The sequence below is a fragment of the Quercus lobata genome, chromosome 5 (assembly GCF_001633185.2).
Source record: "Quercus lobata isolate SW786 chromosome 5, ValleyOak3.0 Primary Assembly, whole genome shotgun sequence".
NCBI classification, from domain to species: Eukaryota; Viridiplantae; Streptophyta; class Magnoliopsida; order Fagales; family Fagaceae; genus Quercus; species Quercus lobata.
Genome location: NC_044908.1, coordinates 45,501,673 through 45,515,056, shown reverse-complemented (window position 1 = coordinate 45,515,056; position 13,384 = coordinate 45,501,673). Strand labels below are relative to the sequence as shown.

At 32.9% G+C, this 13,384-nt stretch overlaps 2 protein-coding genes across 2 annotated transcripts; one reads left to right on the top strand and one right to left on the bottom strand.

Moving 5' to 3' along the window:
* Positions 1 to 2,573: 2,573 nt before the first annotated feature.
* LOC115989464 lies at positions 2,574 to 6,009 on the top strand. The gene is made up of 3 exons (XM_031113150.1): positions 2,574 to 2,905; positions 3,751 to 3,873; positions 4,816 to 6,009. The coding sequence occupies exons 2-3, from the start codon at positions 3,772 to 3,774 to the stop codon at positions 5,251 to 5,253; spliced, it is 540 nt and encodes a 179-aa protein (XP_030969010.1). The 5' UTR covers positions 2,574 to 2,905; positions 3,751 to 3,771; the 3' UTR covers positions 5,254 to 6,009.
* LOC115990557 (probable serine/threonine-protein kinase PBL15) lies at positions 5,953 to 7,337 on the bottom strand. Its single transcript, XM_031114380.1, has 6 exons — positions 7,134 to 7,337; positions 6,910 to 7,042; positions 6,699 to 6,823; positions 6,500 to 6,599; positions 6,058 to 6,398; positions 5,953 to 5,967 (listed from the first exon to the last, which is right to left on the bottom strand). The coding sequence occupies exons 1-6, from the start codon at positions 7,335 to 7,337 to the stop codon at positions 5,953 to 5,955; spliced, it is 918 nt and encodes a 305-aa protein (XP_030970240.1).
* Positions 7,338 to 13,384: the final 6,047 nt, after the last annotated feature.

The window sequence follows — 13,384 nt, the reverse complement described above, 5'->3', positions numbered from 1 at the left end:
CGGTAAATTTCCTCTGTCTCTCTCTTTGATTTTTCATTCTTTTAATTTTCTCAACCAAAAAAAAAAATTCTTTAAAGCTCACACTTGGTCGAGCTTCTTCTTGCACCCACACTACCACTGGCAACGGTGCATATAGATGGTGTTTACACCATTGGTGGCTGCCGGTACCCCTCTTTTTCTCTTTATTGTCTCTTCTCTTTTTATTTGCTTTTAGAAATGACTGAAACCCCATTTTGTTTCAGTTTTTATTAGTGACTAGGTACAATTGAATGTGCTGTGATTGAAGAGAAAGTGGCCTACTTGTAGTTGTTGTGTGTTGTTGTCTTTGACGTTAGTAAAGTAATTCTGTTGCCTGGTCTATGCTAAAAAAATCATTATGAAATTTCTCTTTTTGTCCTAATTTTTCTTAGGTACCTATTATTTTCCTAAATTGTAGATGGGTATTTTGCGTGTTGTAGTTCATTTTAAAGGTATAAACTGTGGCTCTTGATAGGCTAACTTGAGGGGAAAATTTTTGCTTGCTTGAATTGTTACCAATCATACTTAACAAGTTTAGCTCAAATTTTAAGTAGTCATTTTGATATTAGTTATTTTCTCCCTCTTTTTTATTTTTATTTATTTTTATTTCATTGTCAAAGATTTGCCATTTTTTAATTAATTTTATTTTTCAGTCCTTGCTAAAAAATTATAATGAGTCATTGGATTAAATGGAAGGCTGAGATTTGTGCTATTGCACACCCTAATACAACTACAGATTAAAGGGAGGTTTTGCTTTCCTTACTTCACTTCTCACTCCACTCACTAAAACTTTTCATTTCATTTTTTTGCTTTTGTTTTTGTTTTTGTTGTTAATTCTTTCACTACCGCCATGCCCACCACTACGACAGTTTAGCCCATGTTGTTGTAGATCATTGTTGGAAATATTTGGAAAGAATGGGACAAAGTTTTCCTCTAACCATTTTGGAGGAAAGTTTCTCCAACCCTTTACGTGACAACTACATTGAGTATCCATGTGTTCTTTTGGTCACATGATCTATTAAGATTTCATGTTCCTTTTTTAAATGGCGTAATGAGTTAGCTAAAAAAAATACACGTGCATGATCATTTTAATCTCCATGTAATGGGTGGGAGGAAATTCCTCTAACCCATTTTAGAGGAAAAATTTGTCAAAAAAAATTGTTGCAGTATCTAACAAGTATTTTGTATATTAACTGGCACACGAACTGTATCTTCTAACCTGTATAATTATTGGGAAGTTAAGTTTACTTATTGAGCATTTGCCTATCACTTCCAAAAAGGTTAGGTACATGCAGAGCAATGTAATGCTCAAATGCCCTATTGTAAGTGTTGATCATTGACTTGTCTAGACATGACAAAATGGGCGGGTCGAGTTGGGTTCGGGTCGGGTCAATTGGGTTTGCGAGTCAAACGGGTCGCAAGTTAAAACGGGTTATTTTTAAACAGGTCACGAGTTGAGTTGGGTTACGAGTCAGGTCTAGTTGACCCGTATTTTTCAAACAAGTTTTTTTTGGAAATAGATGCAATCTGTCAATTGTTTATGAGTTCCTTAACTGTGATTAGATTCTCACTGGTGATATTGTTACCAATTACCACTAAACACTTGACTTGATAGTCAAATTTGGTGCAACTCTTGTTCCAGCTTTTTAGAAGCTAATCTTAGTATAATCTTCAATTTGTTTAAAGTAGGAAGAGAAAATGAGCTGGCAAGTAAAGAATGACAAACTATAATGGAGTACCTAACATATTAAGTAAAGAAGAATAAGTAAGTATTTTATAAGAATTACATCTTAATCTCAATCTATTCAACGTTGGTAGACATGGCAAAACGGGTGGGTTGGGTCAATCGGGTCGCAGGTCAAAATGGGTCATTTTTAAACGGGTCAATCGGGTTACGGATCAAACGGGTCAGGTCAGAAAATTCTGACCTGTTTTGCCATGTCTAACTTTGTCATTGGTAATGAAGGCTGGGGGATCGCCGTTGGTTGGAAGTATAGTTATTTACTCTCTGCTTAATCTAGCTAGTTTATGACATAGACTTCTTTTGTATGTCTTTTTTTTTTTTGTCAAACAATTATAATGCATTCTATGCCATTTATTGGGGATCTTATGGCGTGCTCTCTTGTTCTTTCAACTAATGGATAAGATAGTTGGGATCTAGGTTGCACCGACACGTCATTTTTGGCGACGTACCGATGTCCGACATGGAACCAGTAAGATTCGCAGGACTCCGGTGTCCGAGCTATGTTTCTTTCCTTTTTTTTTTTTTTTTTTTTTTTTTTTTTTTTTTTTTTTTCGCTTCTTTGACGCGACGCCGACATGTCCGACACACTAGCAGTGGAAAAAGAAATCATAGATTTTGACAGATGAACACCAATATCATTGATTTTTTGATATACCCTAAGTCATCAATATATATATATATATATAACCGAGGCTTTTGCTCTCTTCACAATTTTACACATTAGCATTATTAAAAAAAGAAAAAAAAATTATATTTTCAGCTTTAAAAAAAAAAAGAAGCTAAAATCCTAAAACGTATTGGGTAACGCTTCTACTTCTCATTCAAACCCGAAAATTTCAGCTAAAATTTCTCCCCAACTCTGAAAATCAAACCCTATAACTATTCTCCCCAATTCAGAAAATCAAAAACTCAAAACGCATCTCTTCTCTACTCTTCTCCATCCCCCAAATCGCAAAATCTCTTCTCTCCCCATCCTCCCACCCCGAGACCAGACAAGCTTCTATGGTTACCGAACCCCAATGGAAAATTTTCCGTTAAATCTGCCTAACATCTTGCAACCCAACTCACTGGTACGCCAACCACAAAAGCCCCTGAAAGGATTAAGAGAACTACCTCCTCAGCTGCTTCGCTCATACCGAAGAGGTATAACTCTGTAAATTTCTGACTCTATGTGTGAGTTAGGGTTTTGTTTGGTTTGGGTTTTTGAATTTTTTCACCATATTTGTTGAGGTAAGAATTCTGATTTGCTCTTCAATTGAAAATCTATCTGCCCAGTTATTACTTCCTATATACTGTTCTCTCTCCACTTCAATTGTTCATAGAAATTTTTTTGTGGTTATGGGTGATCTACTTTGGTGTTTTGGGTTGCTGTGGCTGAATGGTTGGCCTTTGGTTTGCCGGCATTAAAAGGTTTTTTTTTTTTTTTTTTTTAAGGTTCTGGTGATTTAAGGTGGAAAATTTATTTTTCAATCTCGGTTTTGAACCAAAATTGGGGTTTGGATAGTTTGGGTTGTTGTCTTTGACTCAATTAATGAAGTAGCTACTGTTGTATGGGAAGTATTTAGGTTCCTTTCTACTTTGAAGGCCTTGATTTTGGGATTTTGAATTTTATACACACACACACATTAATACCTGATGAGGTTGTTTTGTACTAATAAGGGCTATTGCAACTAATCTAGCTTACCTAGAAGGCCCATACATGAGGAGTGTTAGAATAATGGCTAATGATTAACAATTTAAGCTTTTGGGACAAGTGGTAATTTATTATAGGCAAACCAAAATTTTAACCTTTTTCTTAATATATTGCATTTTCATTCTTAAATTTTCTTATTCGTTGGTTTAAATAGATCATTTTATGGTTAAAATAAAAGAGCGACCAACCCCAACTTTGTTTTTTTTGGAAAGTATAAATTGGTGTTAATGTGCATATGAAGCTACAAACAATGTTTGCATCTGTTTTATTAATGGAAATTGGTCCATTGATGCAGGATTATAAGAGGAATGCATATATGGAGGCAGACTTGCGATGTTCAAGTGCTATACTAAGTATGGAAAAGAGGCTGAGAGCAGCTTGCCATGCTTCTGATTCAAATATAGATAATGTTGTGAAGGTAAGCACCCATTTTCTAGTTCTTAAACATGTGAAGTGTCTTGAAGAAAAAATTATTTTTGGCATCATGTTTTATAACTAACAAGGTCATTTAGATGTTGTTTTGTTTTGAAATCATGTGAAAATTAGATTATGTCAAGTTTTCCTTTTTTGCCTTAGTATTAAATAGTTATTTGTATTTTTTGATGTCATTAGGTTTTATCATGTTGAAGGTTTTATTTCATGAGGGATACTCAACTTAATTAGTTTGACAAGCATCAAGCCATGTTGTCCTTAAATGAGGTTTCCGGGTTATCCAGTTGTTACACAATAAATTGGAAATATTTGACTTTGAAGTCTGAAGAATTGTGCTACTGCGACTGTTGCTTTTCAAAATTATATTTGACTTGTCCTGTCTATCGAATGTGTGACAGCATTGAGTGAGGATATGACAAAGTGTGTATGTGGGCTGATTATTGGATTTATTGGAGCTAGAATCGTACTTTGAAATTCAAATCCTTCATATTAGATGATTTTATAGAAACTGTGCCCTCAAATTTTTATTTTTTCATGGATGACTGATTTAACAGTCTGACCAGCCAAAGTTTTTCTTTAATCAGTCCTTTCTCTTGTTTATGAGCATATTCAAGTGGAATTCTTGGTTTCTACAGCATGATTGTCTCAGAAAGAACATTGAAACCTTTTTCATGATATGGGAGGATGGATCTAGTGGGCTGGCTATGCTGGATGAACTATGGCCAGCCTGATTGTGAATTGTCATGAGCTGCTTGGTTTGTCTTGGAGGAATTTGTGCTTCATAATTTCTATATTAAGGAAGCGAGCTTTTGTATAATCCCTCTCTCGCTCAACGCACACATGCACATTCATTTGTTGCAATAGATGATTATGTTTGTGGTGTATGTGTGATATTGATGGTGGTACTTGACTGACAATTCCTTTGCAGGTTGCAGAGTCAAAAGTGGAGAGTTATGATGCAGAATTATCATCACTCAAGCTTCAAATAAAAGAGTTGAATGAGAAGTTAGATGGTGTAAATGAAAGGGCCAAATCTTTTGAGAGAGAAGCAAAGATACTGGAGCAGGAGAAGATCCATTTGGAGCAGAAGCATGTATCTGAGTTCAAAGGGTTTGATCAAGTACAGGAAAGGTGTATAATTGCTGAAAGAGAAGCTAGTAGAGCAACTGAAGTAGCTGATAAAGCTCGGGCTGAAGCAGGTACTGCTCAAAAGGAAAAGAGTGAGATGCAGAGGTTGGCAATGGAACGATTGGCGCAGATTGAGAGGGCTGAGAGGCAAATTGAAAAGGGTTGCGTTAACGCGCACCTGTTAACAACAATCTTTTGCAGCTTTTTGCTGCATTTATTCTACTTTTCAGCTTTTTGATAATTGTTTAACATTTTTTTTTTAATATAATCTTTTTTAACCATTTTTTAATAACTTTTTGTCACCTTTATTAAGTCAGACCCAATTTGGGAGAGGCATAAGAATGATTTGGCAGATGAGAATATGTGTATCAGAGATAGATGCTGTTCAAAAGTTGCACTATTGGAGGCAAGAGTAGAGGAAAGGGAGAGAAATAGATTCATTATTGACGTCGAACAATGGCGAAAGGTCTACTACAGTACAAGCCCTTCAGAGTCTTCTGGACTCTGAACATGCAGCACATGCAGAGGCCAACAACAGGGTAGAAGCCCTCTCTCTTCAGCTACAATCCGCACAAGCGAAAATTGACAAGCTCCAGCAAGAGTTGACCAAAGTTTGTATTAATGAAACAGCACTGGATAGTAAGCTGTAGATGACTTTGAAATGGGTTTGGAATCCGTACATGGATACAATTGACAAAATCATGAGAGGAAACAAGAGGTTTCCTAACAAGAGAACACATAATTTAGAGGGAGTTGATTTGATAGATTAGTATAGAGCAGTGAACACATAATAAGCAGAATTAATGCTATATCCCATTGGGGTGGCAAGCCAAAACCGCCAAAACAAAGGCTCTCACTGTACATGTCTAAATTATGTATGGCAGAAACCATTTATGGTAATGACATGCACCTATAACGGAAAAAAAAAAAATGAATTTCATATGTCTAAATCCTATTACATGTATTATCCAATCAATACACAGTTGAATATCCTGTACTGATCAAAAGACTAACCAAATAAATTTTCTAGAGTAACAAATACCTTCTTCAACTTACTGTTGTATAATTTCGAAATTATTTTGTTTACTCCTATGTGACGCAACTCCGCCGAAATCTCTGCTATGGTCGGATAGTGATGTTCATCTTCCTCCATCGAATCTGGTACACACGTTAAGGCAAGAGTGTTCAACTTCTTTCCAGTCGCGGCACTACAGCCGCTCAATCGCAACTTGAGGTGGGCACCTTTCCTTTGGTTCTTCACAGCGTAGTTTCTTATATGTTCCCACTGGTGAAATGAATCCTTAAGTCGATGGTTTTTCTTCCACAAGAGCTGAAGTATTACGGTCCCTACTCCGTATAAGTCATTGCGTTTTTCCGCCCTCACTGTATATATATTAATATAACACGATTTTAAAAATGCTAGTAATATATATATATATATATATATATAACACTAACTTTTTTAGTTAGAGTTAGAGCTTTACCTGCACGAGTCGGTATGTATCCGCTTCCTACAGCTCCCGAAATCACCCTCTGGCCCTCGCGCTTTGCATGCCCAAAATCCGCCAACTTTACGTCAAAATCCTGTATTCATAAATATATTCTTTCAACGGATTGTAAACGTAAATTATTATTCCTATAATAAAAATTAATAAAAAAGCAACAAAGTTATAGTACATTTACCATTGTTAATAACATATTATGCGGTTTGACGTCTCCATGCACAATTGAATCAGAAAAACCATGCATATAATCAATGGCTGAAACTACACCTTTGATTACTTTTAGACATTTGTCCCACGTCAATTCTGTAACAAAATTATAATAATAATTAAATTGAATTGTAAAAAACTAATTACCAACCACCAAATTAAGAACAAAAACTATATAATACCTTGTAAATGATTTGCTACTGAACCGTTCGGAACAAACTCATAAATAAGATACAAATTTTCAGGTCCATCGCAATACCCAATTAGGTTTACAATATTGGGATGATTAAGTATACTTCCGAAGCTAATTTCAGCCTAAAAAACACAAAGCAAAACAATTTAAAAACTTAAATGAACAATACAATAAGTACTTCAAAATGAAGTTTGTATGAGTTTTGTTAAATACTTCGAACTGAATGTGGTGTTCTTTCGTCAGACCAAATGACTTCTTTACCGCGACTGCCTGAGGGTCAATACCGTGTTTGTTATCACTTGATATTAAACCTCGGTACACGAGACCGAATGCACGCGATCCTATTACGTTAGCTTCTGTAAATTCAGTGACGAAGCTCTGAATATCTTCGATGGTGAAGTCGATGCAAGAACCCATCTTTTTCTAAAAGAAAGTCAAGATTCAGAACGAAATAGTCATCGAATAAAAAGAAAAAAAGATTTGAATAAATTTAAACAACGCAAACCCTATTAATAAAGTATAAAGATGTATAAAAGTTAAAATCTAATCAAAATAAATGCAATGCAACAAAATTAATAATGCACGGATAAAACTTTTTTCATAAAGTTACACAGCACGTAGAATAACAATGAAGAAATTACGTAGAAGAAAAAAGAAAAAGAAAGGAAGGAAGAAATTACAGCACGTACAATATGAACGAGGAATTTATAAAAAAAGAAAAGAAAAAGAAAGATAGGAAGAAATCATACAAACAAACGTTACTAAAGGAAAGAAATTGAAAGGAAGAAATTACAGCACGTACAATATGAACGAGGAATTTATAAAAAAAGAAAAGAAAAAGAAAGATAGGAAGAAATCATACAAACAAACGTTACTAAAGGAAAGAAATTGAGAAGAATAGACGGTGAAAACAATGGCTGCTTCTCTATTTGCGCTAAGTTCTTCTTCTTCTTCTTCTTTTTTTTTTTTTTTTTTTTAGTATAGAAAGGTTTTACCTACAGTATGAACCATTATTCTTATATAGTATAATTTTAAAAAGTTACGCGCGGTATTTCTTAAGAAAAAAAAATTTTAATTGGGCCTACCATGTTGGGTTTAAAAAACTTCCATCCAATCCAACGGGTTCAACCCAACTCACGTAAATCGGGTCGGGTTGGACCCATGGGTTGGATAGATTATTATCTATATATATATATATATATATATATATATATATAATCGAAGCTTTTGAAGCCCTTACAATTTTCCACGTCAGCATTTAATTTTTTTTTCTATTTTTTAAATTTGATTTAAAAATAAATCTAATTTCTGTCCCCATCAAATACACGTTACAACCTGTTTAAAACCAAAAAACGAAAACTTCTCTCCTCTTCTCGCACACTAACATCTCCTTCCCTTAAACCTAAAACTCACCCTTTCCTTCCACCAAAATCAAAACCCAAAACTCAGATTCTCCCATTGCTGCCGCCACCACAGATCTTCAAGTCTCTCGCAACTTTCAATGTCAGATGAGTAACAATTTGAAGTTAGAGTTCCAAATTTCATCAAAGTAAAGATTCTAATTTGTTTATAAATTGTCTAAGATAAGGGTTTGCTATCAAATTCGATGTTGGCTTTGTTCAACCTAGGGAAACCCTATAGAAGATCAAATTCTACATGGGCTTCATCTCTTGGCATTTTAAAGAATGGTTAGTGATGTTTTTATTTTAATTTTAGGTTTTCCCCCTTACCTATTCTCTTTATTTAGAGTAAATTTGTGGTTTTTTTTAAAAAACCAAATGAGCCTTACATTATTATTGTTCATTGAGAGCCTTAATAAGGGGCAGAGAGAGTTAGAGAGGGAGAGAAAAATCTGAGGGACTTTATAATCAGACCAGAACTTCTCCGAAAACATTACCAGTAAGTTATTAATTTTGTTCTATTGTTTTTGGCTGTTAAGTATGATTTAGGGTTACGTTTGGGAGTGTTTCTTTTGAATGATTAGCATAGATTGATGGGTTTGGAACCGATAGTGGAGTTTGCTAATTTCAATTACTGGCAACATTGCTCTCTCTTTCATATTTTAGCAAATTCAATCAAATTATTGCTCTCTCTTTCATATCAATTGAGGGGGTTGCTAATTGTAGTAGCATGGCTTTGTCCTCAATTTCTTGGTTATGATTTTCCATCTTTTTTTGTTAATAGGAAGGATGTGGTGTCATTGCCGAATGGTGTATTTGCCCATGTCTTATTTATATGGGAAAGATTTGTCAGTCCTATCCATCTTCCTACATTTAACTTTTACCCTTCCATACTATAATATTTTTTATTCTTTTTTCAAACTATTGCTATTGCATAGAAAAATAATTCAAATAATAGGTTTCAAAGATACTTCAAAATACGAAGCACAGATACTTCAAAATAGTTGTTGTATTGGATTAATTGATATTGTATAAGTAATAATGATTGCCTGAAGATTTAGAATTGTAATAAGATTTTAATCAATACTGCAGAGTTTGGTCAGACTCCCAAGGGTCAACTTCAAACCCAATGGATGTTTTTTATAGAGGTGTTGAAACAGAGACTTTGACAGGTACAATCTCTGCCACTGCAATATGAATTGCCCATAATATTTTTGTATCTATAAATATTCTTCTCTTGGCTTCAACTCAAACTTTTCTCATAAACAATACTTTACTTTTGTTAGTGGGAAAGAAAGAAAAAACAACTTAGCAATCCAATCTGTTCTGTGTTAGACAACACCTTCAAGATAAAATACCCGACTGTTTTATTCTTATTACATAATCTGAATCTAAATTCCCAAATTTTTGAATTTTTACAAATAATTATGATCTTTTTCACTCATTTTTATTGTGTCCATGCTTTAATTTAAAAGATATTGCAAGGGTGGAGATGGAGTATAAGTATGAGGACTTAGCTAAAGCCCTTGAAAACTTTGGAAAGAGTTATTATATCTTTCTTCTCTTTTTGTTTGTTTATCTAATTCTTTGATTGAATTGGAAATAAACAGTTAAGTTCTTTTGCAATCTAACATTTTAATATATTTAGATTTTTATCATTTTGGGTGTGTTATTGATAATTGATATATGAGCCGATTTGTTTGGTCTGTTATCCGCTCATCCAGTAACACCCTTGATTATTTGGGTTACTAGTTTTGATTGAGGTTGATAGAAGGGCAAAATCGAAGACATCTACAATCCCACTTACAGAAGAAGGCAAATACGCCCCCAGGAACAATCTTCTACTGAACTTATACCTCTCATCATGTACTGCAAATTTACTAAGTAAGTTGACAAAAATCCCTAGAAAATATATATCAAGGAGAATCGAATATTTACCTTATATTTTTTGTGCGTATGGGTTGGATAAGAGTTTGGCTTTTGTCATTGGGTCAGTCTGTGGGACAAACAATGTGATGCCTAATTGAGAAGGTTACTAAAACAAACATTTCCTTGCATTTATTAACCATAACCCATATACTTTAATAATTATATGTATTATTGAATTTTGGTTTGTGTATGTGTTTCAAATTTGAGAAAAATTTTAGTTAAATTAAAGTAACCATTTCAGTATTACATTATTATTGAGAACATAAAAAATGGTCAAAGAGGAAGAACATTTATAAATATATTACAAGTTGAACATTTATATGCTAGCAAATAACATTTACAAATATGCAGACACAGTAATGTTTCGCAATGTTGAAGCTGAATTGCATGAAATAGAGATTGAGTCTATTGATGAAACTAGAGAAGTAAAGGGAAGCAGAAGAATGCACTATTATAATGGTCAACACTTTCTAATGTTCACAACCACTATTATATAAGTATATAAATCTTTTTGAAGCCAAAATTTAATGGTGGTTCATGCTTAGCAATTCTTCTGTTGATGTAAGTAGTGAAGATCAAAACCTCATAGAAACAATTAATTTGAGACACATATAATTAAATGATATAATAGTTCTCAACTCTCTATATTACTTTGAGCATTTAGATCAATGAAAATTTCATATCTTTGTTGTGTATTGAGGTAGCACCATGAAAGGTTAATTGTAGCACCATGAAAGGTTAATTAGCAAATACAAGATTCTCTTTCTATGAAACATGTTTCTCCAACTTAGTTAGCCTAATTTGTTTATTGATCAATTTAAATGCTTTTCTTTCTTCCTTTTTTTGTCATTTTTTATTATAGATTGTATGCAAAGATGATCCATAATCCATTGATTCAGTATCAGTTACCTAAGATTGTCAGATTTACAAGAACTATGATTGCATATTATAAGTTTGTTGCTTAGAACTATTTGATCATTTTTTGCAAAAGCACTTTAGCCATCATATGCTTTTGTGATTCAAAATGCTTTAAAACAATTGGTCTCTAGATGATATAGAGGCATTTACCCCACTTGGTATATACCATTGGATACAAGTTTCTATATTGGTTAACATCTTTAGGATGTTCATTGTAATAATAATAATAATAAAATAATTAAAAAAAAAAAAACATGTTGTGTAACAGGTCACCATCTTTGCATTGTACCATTAGGACCCAAATATGGAAATATGCTTCTTATGGATTCTATCTTTTAATGCCTCAATCCAGCCTTAACAATTGCAGATTTTCTTGCACATAGTGACCCATTTATGCTACCAGTAATTGGAAAGAGGAAGCTGATGAAGAAGATCCTTTACGGGTGATTCTTGCAGGTTGATTATTAAGCTGATCCTTACTAATCCTTTTTATGGCATATGCAGGTTTTTTTAATGGTTAACCTTAATTCTATTACTGATTTTAAACCTGTGCACATATTCTTTATGCAGTGACCACATAGCTTTTCTTAAACTTGGTAAGGATGAAAATATGCAAAGCATAATGGAAAGGAAAGAGCGTTCTATTGGGAAAACTTTTTAATTATATCCAATTAACTTGCAGAAGATGGAGGATATGAGAATGCAATAAGTAGATCTATTATCAAGCATTGAATTTGTATATTTTCAATATTTCTATTTTCAAGTGTAAGTATTCCTAATCCCTTTCTCAGTTTTTTTTTAATTTTTTATTATTTTTTATTATAACACTTTATAACGCCATTTTATTCAAGAGAAATCTAATTGAGTTTGTGGCTGGTGCAACTTTTCTTCTTTATTTCCTGCTTAATTTAACCATTTGAATAATTGTATAATATATCTATCCAAATTAGGATTTACTCTTTATGATATGTGCATAGGTTTACAACCAAAACATATGTGATTACGAGAAGTTTTGCATAATCCTTTGTACTGAACACTACCCAAATGTAATGCAGTGCAAAAGAAGAGGAAAGAGAACATCATTTTACACCATACAAGTTGGGAAAGTTGACATTCATTATGCATCCTGCAATGGAACAGTTTATCTCTTTCCTCTATCATAGATTGTTTTATTAAAAAGATGAAAACAACCTGTTTGTTATGCAAACAAATGTGCAAGATAACATAGATTATATTGGTGATAAATAGTAGATTTAATTGCAATTGAGCATTGTGCGAAATCATCACCATAGCATTTTTTTATAGCCAAGTTATAATGGCAAAATAATTTTTTTTAATTTTTTCTTTAAATATCCCGTGCATCGCACGGGTTAGCGACTAGTTATTATTATTGTTATTAAATTGAGTATTAGAACAACACTATCACAAATAAGAGCAAATTTGTAACCAGATAATTATGAGCATAACACCAAAAAAATATAAACTATATGAGAAGAACTTAGGCTTTAGATTCTATTTAGGAAGATAGGCAAAATAGTAAATAACAAAATTATATAATATATATATTTTAATTTTTTTTTTTAGATATATTAAACATAGATGGGTTGGGTCGGTTGGTGGATTTGTAAATCTAATAACCCGAATCCAAATTGACCTATTGTAAAAAAAAGAAAAAGAAAAATAGTGACCCAACCCAACCCAGTGGGTTGATTAGGTCAGGTCGATTTTGGCAAGTTCGCTGCACACCCATATATTTAAGAATAAAATTTAGCTATAGAATTGGTTATAGCCGGTCTATATTCCCTATATATATATATATATATATATATTTGTCATAGCCTACAATTTTATTCAATATCATTAACATTATTACATATTTCAAAAATCTAATCGTTGCATTGCATATTCTCTATGCTCATAATACACATGTCAAATTTTGTACCAATTGAATATTATTTATTTTATGATCTATATGATCATATTATATTAAACTACAAAAACATGTTATTTGAACAATTTATTGATGACATAACTATTAATTTTTTATTTTCTAGAAATTTTGCAATCATGGAAAATACAAAAAAAGCAATGCAAATATTAAAAAAACCCTTAAAAATAGCAAAATGTAAAAGCTTGCCAACTCAACTGTTGTTAAAAATGTTGTTATATGTATATATATATATATATACTCTGTGTGTAGCATTGTTTTTTTAAAAA